General features: G+C 46.7%; 1 protein-coding gene across 2 annotated transcripts in view; it reads left to right on the top strand.

Moving 5' to 3' along the window:
* The window catches only part of ASB5 (ankyrin repeat and SOCS box containing 5), an 89,528-nt gene that overhangs the window by 24,264 nt on the left and 43,571 nt on the right, over positions 1-21,693 (top strand). The window contains exon 1 of one of the 2 annotated variants that reach the window (XM_040418691.1): positions 17,516-17,966. The exons of the other annotated variant lie outside the window; for it this stretch is intronic. Coding sequence (XP_040274625.1) covers positions 17,855-17,966 — 112 coding nt within the window. The 5' untranslated portion in view covers positions 17,516-17,854. Of the gene's footprint in view, positions 1-17,515; positions 17,967-21,693 lie in introns of those variants that run through there. 2 annotated transcript variants of the gene reach the window in all.

Raw genomic sequence — 21,693 nt, 5'->3', positions numbered from 1 at the left:
CCCTAAGAAGAGTCCAAAGACTCCTATTCCTGTTGAGTGGAGCGAAGAACGGGAGATTGCCTTTCAGCTCCTAAAGAAGAAGCTGACCGAACCCCCTGTTTTGGGTTACCCAGATTATCAGAAGCCGTTCCATCTCTACACAGATGCCAGTAAAAGAGGCCTAGGGGCTGTGTTGGCTCAAGTGCAAGATAACAAAGAGAGGGTAATTGCCTACGCCAGCAGATCCCTGAAGGGGGCTGAGAAGAATGACCAGAACTACAGTTCCTTCAAGCTGGAGTTTCTTGCCTTAGTGTGGGCTGTGACCGAGAAGTTCAAAGACTATCTCGCTGCCACGCCATTTGTGGCCTTCACGGACAATAACCCCCTGTCGCATCTGAATACAGCCAAGTTGGGGGCTCTGGAGCAAAGATGGGCCTCCCGCCTTGCCAATTATGACTTCACTGTGAAATACCGGGCAGGCCGCTCCAATGACAATGCTGATGCCCTGTCTCGGCTACCCACTACAGAAGCCCCAGATGAACCAAAAGATGCCTGGGAAGAAGTGGAAATGCCAGCGTTCTACAATAAATTTGCCCAGCAGGATAATATCCGCACTGAAAACCATCCCGCTGCTGATCCTTCCTCACCAGATATTCCTGAGTCCAGAGGCGACCAAGAAAGGTGGATTAAGCTCCAGTCCGAAAGTAGAGTCCTCGGTGAACTGCTCGACTTCCTTACCAGTAGGAGAACTCCTGAGAGAGTCCGCAGGAAGAGTGCAGACCCAGAACTGATGAGACTGTGGAGACATCGCCACCAACTTTTCCTTCAAAAAGGCCTGTTGCTTAGAAGGAGCCTGGATCCAGTATCCTGTGATAGGATATATCAAATCCTCCTACCACGTCGAGATGCCAGTCTGGTGCTAGAAATGTATCACAACCAGTCCAGACACTTCGGCATGCAGAAGACTGAGGCCACCATTCGCAGAAGATTCTATTGGATTGGGATGAGAGACGATATTGAGAAATGGTGCCGAGAATGCACTGCCTGTGCTGTGGGGCGAACTGAACGTCATGACCAGAGGGCGCCTCTCCATCCTATCGTAAGTAAAACTCCTTTAGAACTTGTTGCTATTGATCATGTGAAGTTGGAGCCGAGTCGCTCAGGGTATACTTATGCCATGACCATTATTGATCACTTCACTAAGTTTGTCGTAGCAGTGCCTGTGAAAGACCTGACAGCTAAGACTACAGCAGAGGTGTTCTGGAAGTATTTCCTTCTGCCCTACGGCTGCCCAGAGAGAATCCTCACCGACCAAGGGTCTGCGTTTGAGTCACAGCTGTTCCAAGAGATGTGCTTGCTGCATAACTGCCAGAAAGTCCGGACCACCGCCTATCATCCACAAGGTAACGGACTCTGTGAAAAGATTAATCAAACTCTCATCGAAATGCTGAGAGCAGTACCCCCAGAGACAAGGCCTACTCTGCTGCCACAACTCATGTATACCTATAACAACACAATTCACTGCTCCACCGGTTACACACCTTTCTATCTGATGTTCGGCCGTCAAGGGAGGTTGCCTGCCGATCACTCCCTAGATATACAAGTGCCTGATGTCATTAATCCAGTACCAAAGACTGATTGGGTAGTGGAGCACCAAAGACGTCTCCTCAATGCCAAAGAGATCGTTCAGGAACGCATGGAAAAGGCCCGGGAACGACAACAAAGAGACTATGACCTGGCTGCTCATGCGGAACCCTTAGCTCTGGGAGACCTGGTGTGGTTGAAGAACAACCATAGAACCAGTAAATTGGACAGCAAATGGGAAAGGATTCCCTATGTCATTTCTGCCATTCCTAACGCTGAGGCTCATATCTACCAAATCTCCAGAGAAGGTAAAGGCTCTCAAGTTGTACATAGAAATCGGTTAAAACCCTGTATAGAAGGAGAACCTGCAGCAGAGGACATTGAATCAGAATCTCCTGAGCCTGAGTTGCCAGCCCAACCTGCTGATCCTATGCAGGCTGTTGAGAACCTGATACATGATAAAGATCCACTTCATTGGTTTCTCACTCCCTGGTTAAACCTGGTAGTACCTGCTCCTGTTGCAGTTGTTTCTCCATCCCAGGATGAACCCACTTCAGTTCCTGTTATTTCTTCGCCTCAGAGTGTACCTGAAGGAGCTCCAGAGCCTGTGGACTCCTCCAATCCTCCTGAACCAAGTCAGGAGGAATCTCTGCCAGTAAGAAGGTCCACGCGGTCTACCAAGGAGCACCCACCTGTGAGATTTGGAGACTACATTATGGGCCCAGGTAGCCCCTCACTGGAAACCCCTGTTTAACCCTCTACAAGCCTTGGGTACGGACTCATTTTGTTCTCTGAGCCTCCAAGAACTTATTTTGTTCTACACTTTCTATGGGACTACTGTTTTATTATGGACTATCCTGGTATTCCTTGATACGCTGCACCAGGTCAGCGCCCCCTGTTCCCTTATAATATCCTGAGAAAAGAGAACGACGCCCCTTTTCACCGCATTTTCCAGTGAAACTGTTTGTCATATTTATATTGCTAATGTGGTGATTACTGTGTATGCCTGTTCTCCATTTTGTCTTTCAGGCTGCAGTATCCAGCTGGGCAGGGCCCCTCCATGTTGCGCTGAGGACGGCCAACGTTGTAGCATGGGGGTATGTAGTGTCCCACTAGGTAAAGGTGGGCACTCCACAAGGGTTAACAAGCCTTTTTGCATTAATGTGATGTTTAATGTTCATTTCCCTGTGTTGTCTGGGTGTCAGGCCTGTTAGGGTGTAGTTTAGCCTCCTAGACGTTAGAGGGAGCTAGAGAGCCCTAAGTATATATAGGTAGGCCCAGACAGGGGAGAAGTAGTTCAGTCCAGGTGGCTAGAAGTGTATCCTAGTCAGCCTGTAGTTCCTGAGGCTAAGCTTAGCTCAGAAGATTACCCCAGAAGAAGGACTTACCTCCTGGGAGAAACCTGCAGTTATCCTCCAGCAAAGCAAAGGCAGTACAACCAGCTCAGATAAGTAACCTGATGGGCAGAAGCAAGGGTCAATACGGGAGGAAGATTATTTTACCAAGGATTAAAGCCAGCATTTAGGCATCCGGGCCTTGGGATACAGCCAGCCAGAATAGCTGTGGAGATAGTGCAGCCTGGACTGTGAAGCATTAATTGTATACCCTCCAAGTATCTTGCAAGATTATACCTGCCATTATTGAATGTAAGCCTGCTTGTGGAACATTGATATAAGGAACTGCATCATCATCTGTATGTACAAAGTTGGACTGTTTAAAGTAAAGCAACGTTTGGTTTACTATACCACCTGTGTACCTCACTTATTGCTACTGGAAAACCGGTGTGCCACCGTTACCGCCACTGGCGTCACGATCCTTAAAGGGACCTTGCCCCAGGCACTCAAAATACCTGTAACATCCAGGGCACCTCATCCACCATCAAGCCTGGTCCCTACATACAGAGTGTGCCCCAGAGGAACTTGTGTCTACCTCTCCTTCACTGCCGCATGCCTGCCCAGGGTTCTCCAATACAGTGAGTAACCCTCGATTGCCCATAACTGTGACCTCACTATCGCAATACCCTGCAGGTCTGGCGTGCTGCATGAGTTCACACTTAAGTTATTTGGTTAGTCTGAGGACTAAAGGATAAACTATATTGGAGGAAGGGTAGATCCTTGCCACTTATCATATCAATCTCTCCAAGGTTTCCATAAAACTACTGAGATTTCTTCCATCCTATAAATTTGCTGAGTTTTGCTTATCCATTCTTTATGGTTAGGTGGATCCTCCTGAAGCCAGTGAAGGGGAATTAACAGTTTTCCATATGCAATTAAGTGACTCGTAAGGTTTGATTTGGAAGGAATATAATTATTAGATGGTAACAATAGTATGACCACTTCTGCTGAATTTATCATTCACCACACACCACTTTTCTGGTGTAAAAAAGTCACAAACTCTGTGTTTGTACCTGTTTGTGTGTCACTGTGACAAAATTGTGTCGCAAGTGACATTTCTATGCCACCCTCGCCATTTTCCGGAAAGGGGATGAGGGGAGGCAAGGGGCAGGTCCAGCTACCACATGCAGTCATCTGCACCTAGTTAGGATAAGTTGTCCTAATGGGAAAACCCTTTTAATTAACTGCTCCAGGTCTTGAAGGGCTACAGATTATGATTAAAACACAAGTTCCACACTCAGGGGCTGCCTTATTATGCACCCCCTTCTAGTGCCATGTAGTGATGAGCGGGAGGTGCCATATTCGATTTCGCGATATTTCGCGAATATTCGCATGAATATTCGTGTTATATTCGTCGAAATCAAATATTCGCAATTATTCCAATTATCGCGAAATTATTTTTTCGCATATTGCGAAAATTTATCTTGATAGTATAAGGCAACGTTCCTATGCTAATGACTATGGCTAGGCTAATATGTGTATTTTACGAAATTTCGTAATATTGCTCTAACTTCGTCTCTTAGAATATTACGAATATTCTAAAAGACGAAGTTAGAGCAATATTAAGAACATTTGCAAAAGTCGAAATTGCGATGCGAGTAATAGAACACGAAATAGTCGCATGAAGATTTAAACTTAGCACTGCTATATTCCATATTCTAGCCTAATATGGAATATAGCTGTGCTAAATTAGCACTGCTATATTCCATATTAGGCTAGAATATGGAATATAGCTGTGCTAAGTTGAAATCTTCATGCGACTATTTCGTGTTATATTACTCGCATCGCAATTTCGACTTTTGCAAATGTTCTTAATATTGCTCTAACTTCGTCTTTTAGAATATTCGTAATATTCTAAAAGACGAAGTTAGAGCAATATTACGAAATTTCGTAAAATACACATAGATTGTATTTAAGCTAATATACTGCTATAGTAATAATTTTTAATAGTGTACATATTTTACAAAACTTAGGTTCAGAAGAGGCAAAAAAAAATTACAGGAAAAAAAAGGGATTATAGCACTATATTAGCTAAATTACAATCTATATGTGTATTTTACGAAATTTCTTAATATTGCTCTAACTTCGTCTTTTAGAATATTCGTAATATTCTAAGAGACGAAGTTAGAGCAATATTACGAAATTTCTAAAAGACGAAGTTAGAGCAATATTAAGAACATTTGAAAAAGTCGAAATTGCGATGCGACTAATATAACACTAAATATTCGCATGAAGATTTCAACTTAGCACTGCTATACTCCATATTCTAGCCTAATATGGAATATAGCAGTGCTAACTTAGCACAGCTATATTCCATATTAGGCTAGAATATGGAGTATAGCAGTGCTAAGTTGAAATCTTCATGCGAATATTTCGTGTTATATTACTCGCATCGCAATTGCGACTATTGCGAAATTTCGTAAAATACACATATAGATTAGATTGTAATTTAGCTAATATGGAATATAGCAGTAAGTTGAAAACGCCACTGACTGGAGCAGCCAGGAAGCCAGGAATCCAAAGGACAGGTAAGAACAATTTTAGGGAAGTGGGAAAGAAAAAAATATAATAAAAAAAAAAAGAAAAAAAAGAATATTCGATTTCGCGAATATATAGAACGATATTCTAAATATTCGCGAAACCTCGAATTTGCGATATTCGAGAAAAAAATTCGCAATTCGAATATTCGCGCTCAACACTAGTGCCATGTAGGGCTCTTCCTTGATGCTTCTGATCAGCTGCATTATTCTACTGGAAGTAACTATTAGGTAGGCAGTGGGCACCAAATGTTCAGAAACAATGCTATGGTAGACTGTGGCATTTAGATAATGTTCACATGGTAAGAGGTCTTATGCGTGCCAAAAAAAACTGCCTCACACCATTGCATCACCACCAGCCTTAATCAGCACAAGACAGATAGGATTCAGGACAAATTCTAATCTTACCATCTGCATGATGAAGAAGAAACTGAAAAGTTCCAGACCAGCTGGCATAGTACCAGTATTCCACCATCCAGTCTGTGCCCATTGTCTCTACCTGAAGGGGACGACAACATGCAGCAGAATTTGCAGTGCAGATTATGATGTGTTCCTGCAACAAATCTGCAGCAAAATGTGCTACATGCAGATCTGGCATGGATTTTGTAGCAGATTTGCCTCGAATTTCTGCAGCAGGGTGAAATCTGCAGAAGGAATCTGCAACATAACTTTTTTAATCTGCAGTATGTCAGTTTACGCTGCGGATGTCCACCTTGGATTTAACCTTTTGCAATGCAGATGATAAAATCCATAGCAAAAGCGGAGCGGAGGATGGGAGTGGTAGTGGCTCTGACTCTGAGATGTCTCACAGTGGTTTCCCTCAGGCTGTTGCTCCCTAGGGCCAGTGCAGTGAATGGAGGGTGCACCCTTTCTTCCCCCAGGGCACTCCCTGTAGTTGGGGCTCCTGCCTGATGGTAGTTTGCGGTGCCATTGGGGTTGTATGGGTGCCTGGCAGCAGGTGTAGTAGTGCAATGGCTAGTGTTTGGTGTGGTAGAAGCCAGGAAACCAGGCCAAAGGTAAAAGAATAAATGTCTCTTTTTACTTGGAGGCTGGCAAAGTGGCAAATAATGGCATTCGTAGTTTGCCATCTTGCTAAAATCTCTCTAGAACCTCTGTCTAGCAACTGTAATCTGGCAATTGTAGCTGTAGATACACTGCTGGATACAGGTTTTAGAAGCACATCCGCCCAGCACGTGGTTAAAACCTGTCACCACAAAATGCAATAATGCAATCTAAAAGCAGCATGTTATAGAGTAGGACGAGCTGAGCAGATTGATATATAAATGGGAAAAGATTCAGTAAAATGTGTAATTTATACATTTATATCTCTGCTTTTTCTATCTTTTGTGAAGAGCTATCGGTACAGGAGGGAGGGGTTATCAGTGACTGATGGCATTGTGTGTATAAGTGTGCATACAGAGATAGCTGTCAGCAGTGATGGCCAGTTCGCCGTGTTCGCCTGCGAACACATGCGGGCTGCAATCTTAAATCACAAGTCCGGCGAGGCAAAGGTAAGTGCCTGCCGGACTTGTGATTTAAGATGGCAGCCCGCATGTGTTCGCGGGCGAACACGGCGAAATGGCCATCACTGGCTGTCAGTGACTGATAACCCCTTCCTCCTTGTATCAATAGCTATTCACAGGAAGTGGCAAAGATATAAATGTAAAAATTACAGGTTTTACTGAATATATTCCCCCCCAAAATATATATCAGCTTGCTCAGCTCCTTCTGCTTTATAACATGGTACTTTCAGATTGCATTGCATTTTGTGGTGACAGGTCCTCTTTAAGTGTGATGGGTATCTTAATTGTAATCCCTCACAAGCAGAAAAGTCTGGTTAGCTGTAGTCACAGGTTACTTTGATGACTCCTATGCTTGGCCATGCCGATTCTAAGTTCTTGTGTTTCTTTCTCTTTCTTGCTGTTTCTGTAGCAGAAGCAGAAACTCACAGAGACCTGTTAGTCTCTGGATACTGAGGCCTAGGGAGAATTAGCACCTAGACTCGCTTCCTCCTCACTAGACTGGAACTCCCTCTCTAGACAGGAAGTAGGGCTATCCCATTCCTGTCAAGAGGGGAGGAACAGGGTGGTTAACCCTGTCCCTGCCAACCATGCCATGTCGTGCTGGATATACATTACATGACTTAACATTACAAACCAAACATTTGCAGATACTCCTCTGTACTGGGGTACTGCAATCAAATTTGGCGTATTTCAGTTTAGTAAATGACCCCCTATGTATGTACATGTTGAAGAGGTTCAACAGAATGGGGAAACATGGCTCCGAAGTTGTCTTACATTTAGAACTGGTGCTCGATGCGCCGAAGTTATGGAGAGGCCTGCACATCTATGGGCAGTTAATAAATGTGCCGCATAGTGTTTGCTTTTATGTTCGATATGGACGGTGTATTTGTGCACAGCGTTTCTACCACATGATTGGCTGATTAGATATTTGCACCAGCAAACAGATGTATGGTTGTGGATAAGGGCTTATTCACACATCAGTAAGTGACAGACATGTGCTCTCTGCGTTTCACATGGACAGAACACACATCCATTGATTTTCATGTGTTCACTCACACATTCTTGTTTTTCTCACTGACCATGATGCAGACAAAACAAGCCCATTGAAGTCTGTAGATGCATGAAAACCACTGACAGAATACGGATGGCGTCCATTCACTGACCAATGGTAGGAACTGCTCTGGAAATCCACTTTTCAGCCTTTTAAGTGCATGTGGAATATAGATGAGACATGGAGAGCAGAAAACAGACACTAAGGCATCTTCATGGATGAAACATTGACACGTTGTCACTGACACAGATCACAGATGTGTAAATAAGTCCTAACACTGAGTGTATGCATGAGCATGTTTTTTAAAAATGTTCTGGAATTTTCCTTTAAATTCCTAATTTAGTATATACAATGACAACGTGAAATAGATTTTTTTTTCTCATACGTGGTGAGGAAAATAAATGTAATATAGAATTGTGCAATACAGGATCGTTGTTTGCCATCTAGTGGTCATTATCAATATAAATGTGGATTGTTGAATGTAAATAATCAAATTTTTTCATAATCATAATTTAACAGTTATATAAAATGTTGGTTGTGATCTATGCTCATTATTTTATGTAATGTGCTGAATTATACACACGCTATTTGAAAAGTTTTTTTCTCTCATACGTGGTGAGTAAGTGTAAGGGCTCATGCACATGAATGTGTTTTTTGTCCGTATCCAATCTGCATTTTTGTGAGTCAGATGCGGACTGTGTGCATGGGCCCTAATGGAAAGATTTGTACCTTCTGTGTGTTTAACCCACCCCTGTATTTGACTGAGAAATGCTGGCCAAAATATTGGTTTGTGAAAGTGGCTTTAAAGGCACTATCCAGTTTCTTGAAACTTTTTCTCATATTTTCTCTTGACCATAGATTGTAGATGAAGTTTGTAGATTAAGGGGGTCATTTACGATCAGAAATACACCTATATTAGGCGTATTTCTGGAGCAGATTGCGGCGCAAAGGTTATTTGCGCCACAATCTGTGACTTTTCCACGCTCACGCCAGGTCTAAAAACGTGGGTGCGACATGGGTGGAAAGGGGACGAGTCGGTAGGCCCGTCTCATTCATCATTTTCTACGTCTGCTTTAGGCAAGTAAGCTGGCTTACATTTAGCCTCTACATAACTTCAGAGATCCACTGCCAGCGCAGGGGCTTATTAAGTAATAAATGACCCCCTAAGTTTATTAGCTTGTGGCTATAAATCTTGTGGAATCCCTTTGAGTATGTTCCCAAGTTTTGCTTTTACTAAAATTGTTGTCTAAAAGTAGCAGGAAGAATAATTTCCTTTAATTTTCAATACAAACTGTGGCAAAAAAAAGTTCATGAATGTAACATTGAAAGGGTCGTCCAGGCAAATAGTGTGAAAAAGCGGCCAGGTTTAGTGCAGTGGACATTATTGTCTACATCTGTGGCATTGTCGGACTGGGGTGGTTGAAAGGGTTTTCCAAGACATGAAGGACTCATTCACATGACCGTTGCTGTTTTTGCGGTCCACAAATTGCAAATCCCGGCCGTGTGTGTTCTGCATTTTGCGGAATGAAACGTCCTGTCTTCTGTAGAACTGTCCTATCCTTGTCCCCAAAATGGACAAGAATAGGACATGCTCTATTTTTTTGCGGGGCCGCGGAACGGACATATGGATGCGGAATCATCTTTTGCAGCCCTATTGAAGTGAATAGGTCCGCATCTGAACCGCAAAAAAAGGTGTGTTGGATTCGGAGAAAAAACACAGTCGTGGGCATGAGCCCTAATACTTATTGACCTATCCTCGGGATAGCTCATCAGTATACCGCATCCTCCAAATCTCCTCCTTACTTCGCCGACATGACACAGTTGAAGCGCCGTAATTCCTTCTCTGTGCTGGTAGCAGCCTCAGGGAACGAACTGTGCATGCGCTAGCTGGCATGTGCGAGATTACGGCGAGTCAACTGTGTGACGTCGGGGGAGCAAGGAGGAGATTTGGAAGATGTGGGGCGGTGCTGGGCTTCTTCACAGTGAGCGTGGCTGGGCTCCTGAAACGTTGGTAACAGCCCCTTGAGCTCCTTACTAGCCTGATTTGCATATATATATATAAAATAATTTTTTGACTGAAAGCACTCAGAGCTATGGAAAATGTATATTGCGGATGTGCTAGTGGCGATCTAGCAGCACATGTACACAGCTCTATAGGCTAAAACTAGCTGACAGAATCCATTTAAGGGCTCATGCACACAAACGTGATTTCTTTCCGTGTCCGTTCCTTTTTTCTTTTTTTTTGCAGACTCTATGCGGAACCATTAATTTCAATGGGTCCGCAAAAAAAAGGAAGATTCTCCGTGAGCATTCCATTTCCGTATGTCCGTTTTTCTGTTCTGCAAATAAATAGAACATGTCCTTTGGGTTGAAACGATTACTCGATTGAATCGAGTCATTCGACACCAAAAAATCCTCGATGCAAATTCTAATCCCCGACGCACTTTTACTTTTCTTCCCGCTCTGAACTCTGACAGAAATAAGCTGGTTGTAGAGACAGCGTTGGAGCAGGGAGCACGCCAGTGGCAGGGGCAGACTGGGCATGCACTGCTCTTATTAGGAAAAGTAGCGCATGTGCAGTTAGAATAAAGCCATGGACGAGCTTTCTCTAAAGCTCCTCCATGTCGTGTGCAACCATGGACAAACTGGCTGCACGCAGTGTGGGGCTGAGAGGGCGGGGCTCATTATAAAACCATTACCATTCAGATTTTTTTTTATAAAGTATATTAGGAAACTATTTTTTACCCTTCCTCCCACTGTATAGTGGAAAGTACTTATATAGTGGCCAACCCCTTTAATGGCTTAATAGGAACCTGTCACCATGAAAATTCAGTGTAATTTGCAGACATCATGTCATAGAGCACCGTTTCTCAACCTGCAGTTTGCACCCCTTGCAGGGTGAGGGGTATGTGGGACTGCCCAAGCATCCAGCAGTGTTTCATTGCTGGTTGCTAGGTCCTGTCCATACTCAAATGTGTTGCCATCTGTCACGGCCTCTGTGTTGTACGCTGTGACACCTTTGCTGTACATGCCGGTTGCCAGGGGCAACATGTGGTTGTCTGCATGTGTGTTCTTTGCTCCCCTTCTCCTGGTTACTCCTCTGTCTGATGCTAGAAGGGTTAACTCCCTGGCTGGGTGTGGTCACTGGGGTTTAATTACCTGTGGCTCCCTGGCCGGAGTTAGTTGTACTCCAGCCATCGTTGGTGCTGGAGCTCTGCTCCAGTCCAGGGTATTCTGTCTGCCCAGTCCTTGAGGGCCTCCTAGTGGGACATCGATGTCTCCTGCAATGTCTCTCCGTTGTCATCTCTCTGTCCTCCCTTTAATACCCTCCATATGTTTGGTGATGTTTATGTATGGGTGGTTGTTGTCTTGTCTAGTGGTAGTTACATGTCTGGTCCCTTGGTGTTTGTAGCCCAGCATGTTGTTTACCTCCGGAAGGGGGCTGGTTTCACGGAGGGGTGAACCATAAGCCTGTATGCAGCACTGCCTGGGGCTGCCGTGCACCTTGCGGCATGGGGTCCAGGCAGTAGTGTGCTAGATACCTGTGTGTGGGTGTTGTTGGTACGGTGTCCTGTTTGGTGTGTGGGCTCCTGTACTTATGCATGGGTTCCAGTTATGGTGGCTGCGGCAGGTAAGTGTGTTTCTGTGTACTTACCTGCCGATTTAGTTACTACCATACAGTCTTCTACTTTTCCTTGCAACTAGGCCATTTGAGACTCCTGTTCTTCCGTGTCTTGGAAGAACAGGTCGTCTCTCCCCTGCTCCTATCAAAGGGATTCTCAGGGCCAAAGGTATCCTGGGTATGAACGGAAAATGCAAATGCGATCGCACACTACATCCAGCACTCTGCCCTCCATGCTGGATGAGACATTGGTTTATATTTTGGCCAAAGCATAGTAAGCCACTCACCGCGTCAAGGCTGTCTCATGAGTGGTCCCTAACTCTTGTTCCTACCTGTTCATGGGCCATGACAGCCACACAAAATCCAGGGAATGCAGGTCAGCATGCAAGCCAAGTACACTTTGCTTGTAACCCCGTCCGGTGCCATTACAGCTTTCATCGGATCCAGGGATGCAAGTACCAACATGCATGCTGAACCCACCATATACTTCTCCTGGAGCCAAATGGCTAATGGTAGGTTCTATACAAGCAGACTCAGTTTTATACTGACTTTAAAACCAGCCTCAAGGACAGATTAACTGGTCAGGTGTGCAATGACTCCAAGGAGATCGCCACGCCTCCAATATATACTACAAAGAAAAAAATAAGGGGTTGGGTCAGCACAACCTGCCTGTAGGTGCAGATCGCTATGGCGAAATACATATACAAACGGAAAATGCAAATGCGATCGCACACTACATCCAGCACTCTGCCCTCCATGCTGGATGAGACATTGGTTTATATTTTGGCCAAAGCATAGTAAGCCACTCACCGCGTCAAGGCTGTCTCATGAGTGGTCCCTAACTCTTGTTCCTACCTGTTCATGGGCCATGACAGCCACACAAAATCCAGGGAATGCAGGTCAGCATGCAAGCCAAGTACACTTTGCTTGTAACCCCGTCCGGTGCCATTACAGCTTTCATCGGATCCAGGGATGAAAGTACCAACATGCATGCAAAAGTCAGTATAAAACTGAGTCTGCTTGTATAGAACCTACCATTAGCCATTTGGCTCCAGGAGAAGTATATGGTGGGTTCAGCATGCATGTTGGTACTTGCATCCCTGGATCCGATGAAAGCTGTAATGGCACCGGACGGGGTTACAAGCAAAGTGTACTTGGCTTGCATGCTGACCTGCATTCCCTGGATTTTGTGTGGCTGTCATGGCCCATGAACAGGTAGGAACAAGAGTTAGGGACCACTCATGAGACAGCCTTGACGCGGTGAGTGGCTTACTATGCTTTGGCCAAAATATAAACCAATGTCTCATCCAGCATGGAGGGCAGAGTGCTGGATGTAGTGTGCGATCGCATTTGCATTTTCCGTTTGTATATGTATTTCGCCATAGCGATCTGCACCTACAGGCAGGTTGTGCTGACCCAACCCCTTATTTTTTTCTTTGTAGTATATATTGGAGGCGTGGCGATCTCCTTGGAGTCATTGCACACCTGACCAGTTAATCTGTCCTTGAGGCTGGTTTTAAAGTCAGTATAAAACTGAGTCTGCTTGTATAGAACCTACCATTAGCCATTTGGCTCCAGGAGAAGTATATGGTGGGTTCAGCATGCATGTTGGTACTTGCATCCCTGGATCCGATGAAAGCTGTAATGGCACCGGACGGGGTTACAAGCAAAGTGTACTTGGCTTGCATGCTGACCTGCATTCCCTGGATTTTGTGTGGCTGTCATGGCCCATGAACAGGTAGGAACAAGAGTTAGGGACCACTCATGAGACAGCCTTGACGCGGTGAGTGGCTTACTATGCTTTGGCCAAAATATAAACCAATGTCTCATCCAGCATGGAGGGCAGAGTGCTGGATGTAGTGTGCGATCGCATTTGCATTTTCCGTTTGTATATGTATTTCGCCATAGCGATCTGCACCTACAGGCAGGTTGTGCTGACCCAACCCCTTATTTTTATCCTGGGTATGAGCCGTCCTACCATCCAGGTCCGCTCATATGGTGAGGAATTAGGGGGCGAGGATTAGGGACGCTTTAGGAGGTGACCTGCTCCCTGATCCCGGCGTCCTGGCCTAGCTGCTTCCCCTTTATACCTGAGATTGTACGGTGGTGGGGGGAAGGTTTCCCCACTCCCCACCGTGACACGTCCTCAAAATGTTGGTAACCGGAACCAATGAAGGCCTGAGCCTATTAGACAGGAGCCACTAGGCCTGAAGCTTATTAGAGGACACCACAGGCAGCGCAATGATGTCATCATAATCGTGGGTGCCTGAGCTTGGCTGCAAGCAACTCAGGACACAGGCCAGAAGAGGTCTGTGTCCTGCTCCGCACTACAGACTGCGGCATGGAACCAGAATGAGATGAATATTTAAATTATGGCTCCTTTGGGCAGCACTATTGGGCCACTATGAGGGGTCAATATTATTACTGGGAAGCACTATGAAGGCATTAGTACTACTAATGGCACTATAAGAGGCACATTATGGAAGCTCTCTTACTATTGAGGGAACACTATGGTTGGCTTATTTGCTTCTGGGGGCACTGTAGGGAGATATTAGTTCTACTGGGGGCACTGTAGGTGGGCATTATCACTTCTGAGGCACACTGTTGGGCTTTATTACTTGAGGGGGACTATGGGTTTTATCATGCGGTTCGCCCGGCGGTCGTTTCGCGGCGAACTTTGTTAGTTCGCGATTCACCGACCATGCTAACATATGGCGATATTCGCACGCGCCATATTTTTTTGCATAGCGCCGAACTTTGACCCATGACACATCCATCAGGTGGGACAGGACAGCCAATTGAGCACATGGACATACCCTATAAATAAACTCGATCTGGCAGCCATTTTACATTCTGTTTTTTTGCGAGTGTAGGGATAGGTTGCTGTGTGGAGCAGGGACAGACTGTTAGTGACACCAAATGCTAGCTAATAGGGCCACAAAAGTCATTTTAAGGACTAGTATAGGTGTGCTATCGATAGGTGTGACATACAGAGGGGTGTGATATACTTATAATATACTTTCTAACATAGAAAGTATACTATAGTGCATTTGTATTGTGCAGCAGTTGTGTGCGGTTCTGCTGAGATACCGCAGCTAGATAGAGTGACAAACGCTATTGGAATAACTAATTGCAACTGGTGTGAAATACCTGTTGCCCCCAAAAAAAACTGATTGAGGGGTGTGATATACCTATAATATACTTTCTAACATAATGCAGTAAAATTGTTATCCAATGACCGTCTTATATACCTCCAGCCACATAATCACTTGGTGTTTTCTGTCCGGTGAATGCATAATGTTTGGGGCCTGTACTCCACTGGCCTGCAGTAAAATTGATATCCAATGACCATCTAATATACCTCCAGCCACATAATCACTTGATGTTTTCTGTCTGGTGAATGCCTAATGTTTGGGGCCCGTACTCCCGTGGTCTAAAATAAAAATGTTCTATGCTGCAGCAGGGCACTTCTGAGAGTTTCCCTTTTAGACGCATAAAAATGGCCCTTGATTAAAATACTTCTTTTTTGTGGGAATTTTTGCAGATGATCCCCCTCTGGTATATCACTGTCCATGTTGTGGGACTATATGTGTACCTCTAGTAAGTGTTTGCTGGATGCAAATATAACCTGAAGGTTTTTCATGTTTGCCTGCCATTAAAGTGAATGGGGCCCGCGGCGTACTTGCGGTTCGCGAATATTTGATCACGTTTGTTCATCCATCACTATTTATCATTACTGGGGGATCACTTTAAGGGACATTAATTCTACTGTGGGCACTATAAGGGGGGCATATTTACTACAGGGGCTCACATATTTACTACTGGGGGGCCTTAATACTACTGGGGTCATTATAGTGAGCTTTATTACTACTGGAGGGAACTGTGATAAACTTAGGGGCACTATAGGGGAGAATTTGCACTACTGGGGGCACTGTACGTGGGTAGTATTACTTCTGGAGGCCCTTTGGGGCATTTTTACTACTGGGGTCACTATGGCGAGTTTATTACCACAGGGGCGGAATAAAGGAAACATTATTACTACTATGAGCACTATGAGGGCATAATTACTTCTGGGGCACAATAGGGGACATTATTACTGTTTGGGGCAATATTACTACTGAGTGGTGCACTCTGGAAGAGAACTATTACTATTCGTGGGATTTTTGGGAGCACTATTTCTGTGGGGGGCACCCTGACGAGTGACACAGTATCATCTTGGCACAATTATTTTTGGGGGACACTATTTTTGCAGCACTATTACTGTCAAGCCTCTATTAGCTGGGCAAAATGATTTTTTAGGGCACTATGTGGCAATAAATATTAAAGGAGGCGCTATCTCTATGGTACTAATAGTTTTCTACAGTATAGTATTTGGCAGCATTGAGGAGCACAGCAGGCATAGTATTGGGAACGGCATGATGGGGTGTTGAGAAGGTGGTAATAATGATGGAAAAGTAGGAACCTAAGATGTCTGTGTGGTAATCTCTGCAGAGATGAGACATGGCTGAAAGAAGTCAACACAGAGGTGTGACCTTAATGGAGAAGGTGAGAGAACATCTGTATCAGAGGAGACATCACTGGATACAATGGGTATGTAGTGCTCTATTCTCCTGTATGTTTGGTGGTGTCTCTCATTTTGACAGGAAGACTAGAGCTGCATGCTGCACTATTCTTTCTGTCATCTGAAGGCAATGCTGACAGAGGCTTAAGACAGAGTCTATCATAGTGGTGTGAGAATAGCCTTATTTTATTAACAGTTATTATTGTTTTCTTCCTTGGGGGTACTCGGGTCAAACTTCTTGTCACTATGGTTTACTTGGCGTTAAAAGGTTGAGAGCCACTATTATAGAGGAGTAGCTGAGCAGATTAATCTATAGCAGGCATCAGCAACCTTCGGCACTCCAGCTGTTGTAAAACTACAATTCCAAGCATGCACACTCAGCTGTTCTCTAACTCCTATAGAAGTAAATGGAGCATGCTGGGAATTGTAGTTTAACAACAGCTGGAGTGTTGGAGGGCTGCTGATCCCCGATCTATAGTTTTATGGGAAATGATTCTGCAATTTTGCGGAACGGATGCTGACCCATTCACTTCAATGGGGCCGTAAAAGTTGCCGACAGCACATTGTTCCATGACCCCGCAAAGATAGAACATGTAGGGCATTTCAATGACAGGGCTGGCCAGTGTGGAACGCACTCAGCCAGTATCCGTGTTTTTGCGGACCGCAAAACGGATACAGTCATCTGAATGAACCCTTACCTGTATGTTTTGTTATGTAGTTAGCTATCAATCTCTGATATATCCCATATGACTCCTAACCATGGAAAGAGGAGATTACATTTTTATATATATATATATATATCTTTTTTAGTTCTCCTCCTGCCTGTAGATTGCATTTTGGTGACCGGTTCCCTTTTTGTGATTGTTAACCATTTGTATTACAGATGCAGTTGAGCAGTTTGTTGCTCTTCTTCCTCCAGTGACCTTGACATTGATAGCCTGTACCAATGTGGATCACATGCTGTGTTGTTGTATGAGCAAGTTAAACTTTTACTTTCCACCCGGATTGTGCTTAGCTGTATTGCATGCAGTATGGATTTCTAGCCAAGAAGTTAATCAGGCCCATTAAAAAGGCAGTTTATCTTTCCTGGGAAGCGAAAAGTGAAAGTGCTGCACAGATACTGTAGGAGCCCTGATTTCTGGCTTCTCTCCAGAGTGAAAATAGACGCCTGAACAGCCACTGCATTCTAAGTGAGACGCTCTGATGCAACTTATTTACCAAGATCTGGGTCCAACCTTCCCTGTTACCAGGTGACTATGAGAGCTGAGAACAGATCCACTCTCTGCAATGTACACCCATAGGGAAGAGCAAAGCTAAGCTGCTATTAGTATCCATTTAATACATTGCTCCCTCTTCTCCAAACTGCTGGTTCCGTCTGCAGCTAAGCTGATTTTTTTTCCTGTTTTAAAAATAGCATGCACTAGTGCAGTCCATCCCTTCCCCCCTGCATACCCCCCAGCCCAGCCTATGAAGTGGTTCTGAAAAGACTTCACTTTGTTGCTGACGTTCTGCATACAGTGCAAACATTTACTAGACGAAATAGCAGAGGAAGCTCAGTACTGTTGTCAGTCCACAGGGAAGCGAGACGTATGCAAGGAATAGCATGTCTATAGAGCCTGCACCACCGCATAGTCGCAAGAGGAAAAGGACCGTAGACAGTGCGGAACAGTACCCTGCGAAGAGAAGCACAAGCTGGGGTATCCTCACTAACCAAGGTCAGTAGGGTGGAGCAGTGCTTTAAGTGGGCCAAAAGAGGTGCCGGTACTCTATTAGGCGCCGGTGCTCCCCCCCCCTGCACATCAGACCCCCCCATCACACACATATATATTAGTTCCTCTATGTACCAGTACAGTACCCCCCCCCACCACCGCACATTCGTTCCTCTCTGTACCATCAGACCCCTGCACATCAGACCCCCCTGCACATCAGACCCCCCCCCCCCACTCATCACACACACACACATTAATTCCTCTCTGTACCAGTACCCCCCTGCCAGGGGGGTACTGGTACAGAGAGGAATTAATGTGTGTGTGTGTGTGATGAGGGGGGGGGGTCTGATGTGCAGGGGGGTACTGGTTCAGAGAGGAACGAATGTGCGGTGGTGGGGGGGGGGGGGTACTGGTACATAGAGGAACTAATATATATGTGTGTGATGGGGGGTCTGATGTGCAGAGGGGTACTGGTACAGAGAGGCACTAATGTGTGGTGGTGGTGGGGGGGGGGGTACTGGTAAAGAGAGGAACTAATGTGTGTGATGAGGGGGGGGGGGTCTGATGTGCAGGGGGGTACTGGTACAGAGGGGAACGAATGTGCGGTGGGGGGGGGGGGGGTCCTGGTACATAGAGGAACTAATATATATGTGTGTGATGGGGGGGTCTGATGTGCAGGGGCCCCCTACACATCAGACCCCCCCATCAGACACATATATATTAGTTCCTCTATGTACCAGTACCCCCCCCCCCCCCCCACCACCGCACATTCGTTCCTCTCTGTACCAGTACCCCCCTGCCCATCAGACCCCCCCCCCCCCCCTCATCACACACATTAATTCCTCTCTGTACCAGTACCCCCCTGCCAGGGGGGGGGGGGGGTACTGGTACAGAGAGGAACTAATGTGTGTGGGGGGAGGGGGGGTGCCTGTCACTCACCAGTACTCTTCAGAAGTTGGATTCCAAAGCAAAGTCGATGTTCTTTGCTGCACCGTCCGACTCCTGACTCCAAGGAGGACCAGTCACTGGTCGCCGCACTGATCGCTCCTCAGTCACAGGCGCGCGGGAAGGAGTTGACGTCACCTAACGTGAGGTCAACTCCCTGCCTGCGCCAGCCTGAGCCGTACTCTGCAACGACCCGCCCCCCTCCACTAGCTGCCCAGCCAACGACATTAGGGAGGAGATACTGCCAGCTCTCCGCTGCGCTCCGGCAGGGCCGGCCTTAGGTGTCCAGGCGCCCTGTGCGAGCTAACCTTGTGGCGCCCCCCCCCCCCCCCAAAAAAAAACAAAAAAACACTGCTTGTTGCTGGCATCATGGCATAGGCTGGCTGACTATCCAACCAAGTAGTTACCAGCCCGCACACCCCAAAGGCCGGTGTAATGTTATACTTCCCTACTTCGTGAGATTTCCCTACCTTCGTCACTTCCGGTCGCACCGGACATGACGTGAGGAGGTGTGCAGCGCCGCGCAGGCGCACAATGACAGGTTAGGGAAGTTTCACAGCAGAGTGCGCATGCGCCAGGAGTCTCGCCGGCGGTTAGGGTAGGGAAAAACTATGGGCCAGTGCGCAGGCGCAGTGATCGGATGGATGTTCTCAGCTGGACACCGGCCGACACTGCGCATGCACCGGGAGCCTCACCAGCGGTTAGGGAAGGGAAAAATTATGTACGGGTCAGTGCTTTTTCCCTACCCTAACCGCTGGTGAGGCTCCCAGCGCATGCGCAGTGTCGGCCGGTGTCCTGCTGAGAACATCCATCCGATCACCGCACCTGTGCACTGGCCCATAATTTTTCCCTACCCTAACCGCCGGCGAGGCTCCCAGCGCATGCGCACTCTGCTGTGAAATTTCCCTAACCCGTCATTGTGCGCAGTGCGCCCCCCCAATATAATAAACATTGGTGGCGCAGTGCGCCCCTCCCAACACTCCAGTATAATAAACATTGGTGGCGCAGTGCGCCCCCCCAACACCCCAGTATAATAAACATTGGTGGCGCAGTGCGCCCCCCCAACACCCCAGTATAATAAACATTGGTGGCGCAGTGCGCCCCCCCAACACTCCAGTATAATAAACATTGGTGGCGCAGTGCGCCCCTCCCAACACTCCAGTATAATAAACATTGGTGGCGCAGTGCGCCCCCCCAACACCACAGTATAATAAACATTGGTGGCGCAGTGCGCCCCCCCCCAATATAATAAACATTGGCGCAGTGCGCCCCCCCCAATATAATAAACATTGGTGGCGCAGTGCGCCCCCCGAACACCCCAGTATAATAAACATTGGTGGCGCAGTGCGCCCCCCCAACACCCCAGTATAATAAACATTGGTGGCGCAGTGCGCCCCCCCAACACCCCAGTATAATAAACATTGGTGGCGCAGTGCGCCCCCCCATCACCCCAGTATAATAAACATTGGTGGCGCAGTGCGCCCCCCCTCAATATAATAAACATTGGTGGCGCAGTGGGCCCCCCCTCAATATAATAAACATTGGTGGCGCAGTGCGCCCCCCCTCAATATAATAATCATTGGTGGCGCAGTGGGCCCCCCCTCAATATAATAATCATTGGTGGCGCAGTGGGCCCCCCCTCAATATAATAATCATTGGTGGCGCAGTGGGCAGTGCCAATGAGGGTTAAAAAATAAAAATAATAATTAACTCACCTCCTCCAATTGATCGTCTTCTGTTCTTTCTTCATGACCTGTCAAAGGACCTGTGGTGACATCACTGTTAGCATCACATGATCCATCACCATGGTAATGGGTCATGTGATGAGCTCAGTGACGTCACCACAGGTCTTGAAGAAAACAGGAGAACGGCAGCTACGCGATCATCTGGAGGAGGTGAGTTAAAAAATTTTTATTATTTTTTAACCCTCACTGGCACTTCCCACTGAGCCACCAATGTTTCTTATACTGGGGTGTTTGGGGGGGGGCGCACTGTGCCACAAACGTTTCTTATACTGAGGGGGGGGGGGGGCGCACTGTGCCACAAACGTTTCTTATACAAAAACAGGAGGCGGGTGCTGGAATCAAATAGCCGGCACCCGACCTCTGTGACAGGGAGCTGCGATCAGCTACAATTAACCCCTCCAGTACCGCACCTGAAGGGTTAACTCAACTGCAGCTGATCGCAGCTCCCTGTCACAGAGGTCGGGTGTCGGCTATTTGATTCCAGCACCCGCCTCCTGTTTTTGTATTCAGGTCAGTTATCTTCATTGGTGGCGCAGTGGCCACAGCCCCTCCCCTCCTCCTCCCGTCTCTCTTCTTATTGGCAGCGGCGGGGGCAGCAGGCAGGTCAGACAGGGGAGGAGGAACGAATCAGGTCAGACAGGGGAGGGCTAGATGGAGGGGGCGCCCCGAGGGAGAACACAAGTTCAGCCTCGCCTGCCGCAGATTACATTGCGAGCTGTCGGCCGCCCAGCGCCCCTGTTACTATGGCGCCCTGTGCGGCCGCACAGCCCGCACACCCCAAAGGCCGGCCCTGCGCTCCGGTACCGGAAACCCACGTACTGGGCGCACGGAGAGGTGCTGGTACTCTCCAGGGCAATTTTTGGAAGTGGCGGTACTGAGTACCGCCGCGTTCCGGCCCACTTCAAGCACTGGGGTGGAGTTGTCATGGGAGGCTTTGCTGTATAAATCATGTTGTCTGTTGTTAGAGCATTGAAGGAGCAGTCACAGATATTCTTGCATCAAATCTACCACGTGTGCTGATTGATTAGGTGGGGCTCCCTGTC

This window comes from Bufo bufo, chromosome 2, assembly GCF_905171765.1.
Source record: "Bufo bufo chromosome 2, aBufBuf1.1, whole genome shotgun sequence".
NCBI classification, from domain to species: domain Eukaryota; kingdom Metazoa; phylum Chordata; class Amphibia; order Anura; family Bufonidae; genus Bufo; species Bufo bufo.
Note: the sequence above shows the minus strand (reverse complement) of the source record. Positions and strands in the feature narration are given on the sequence as shown.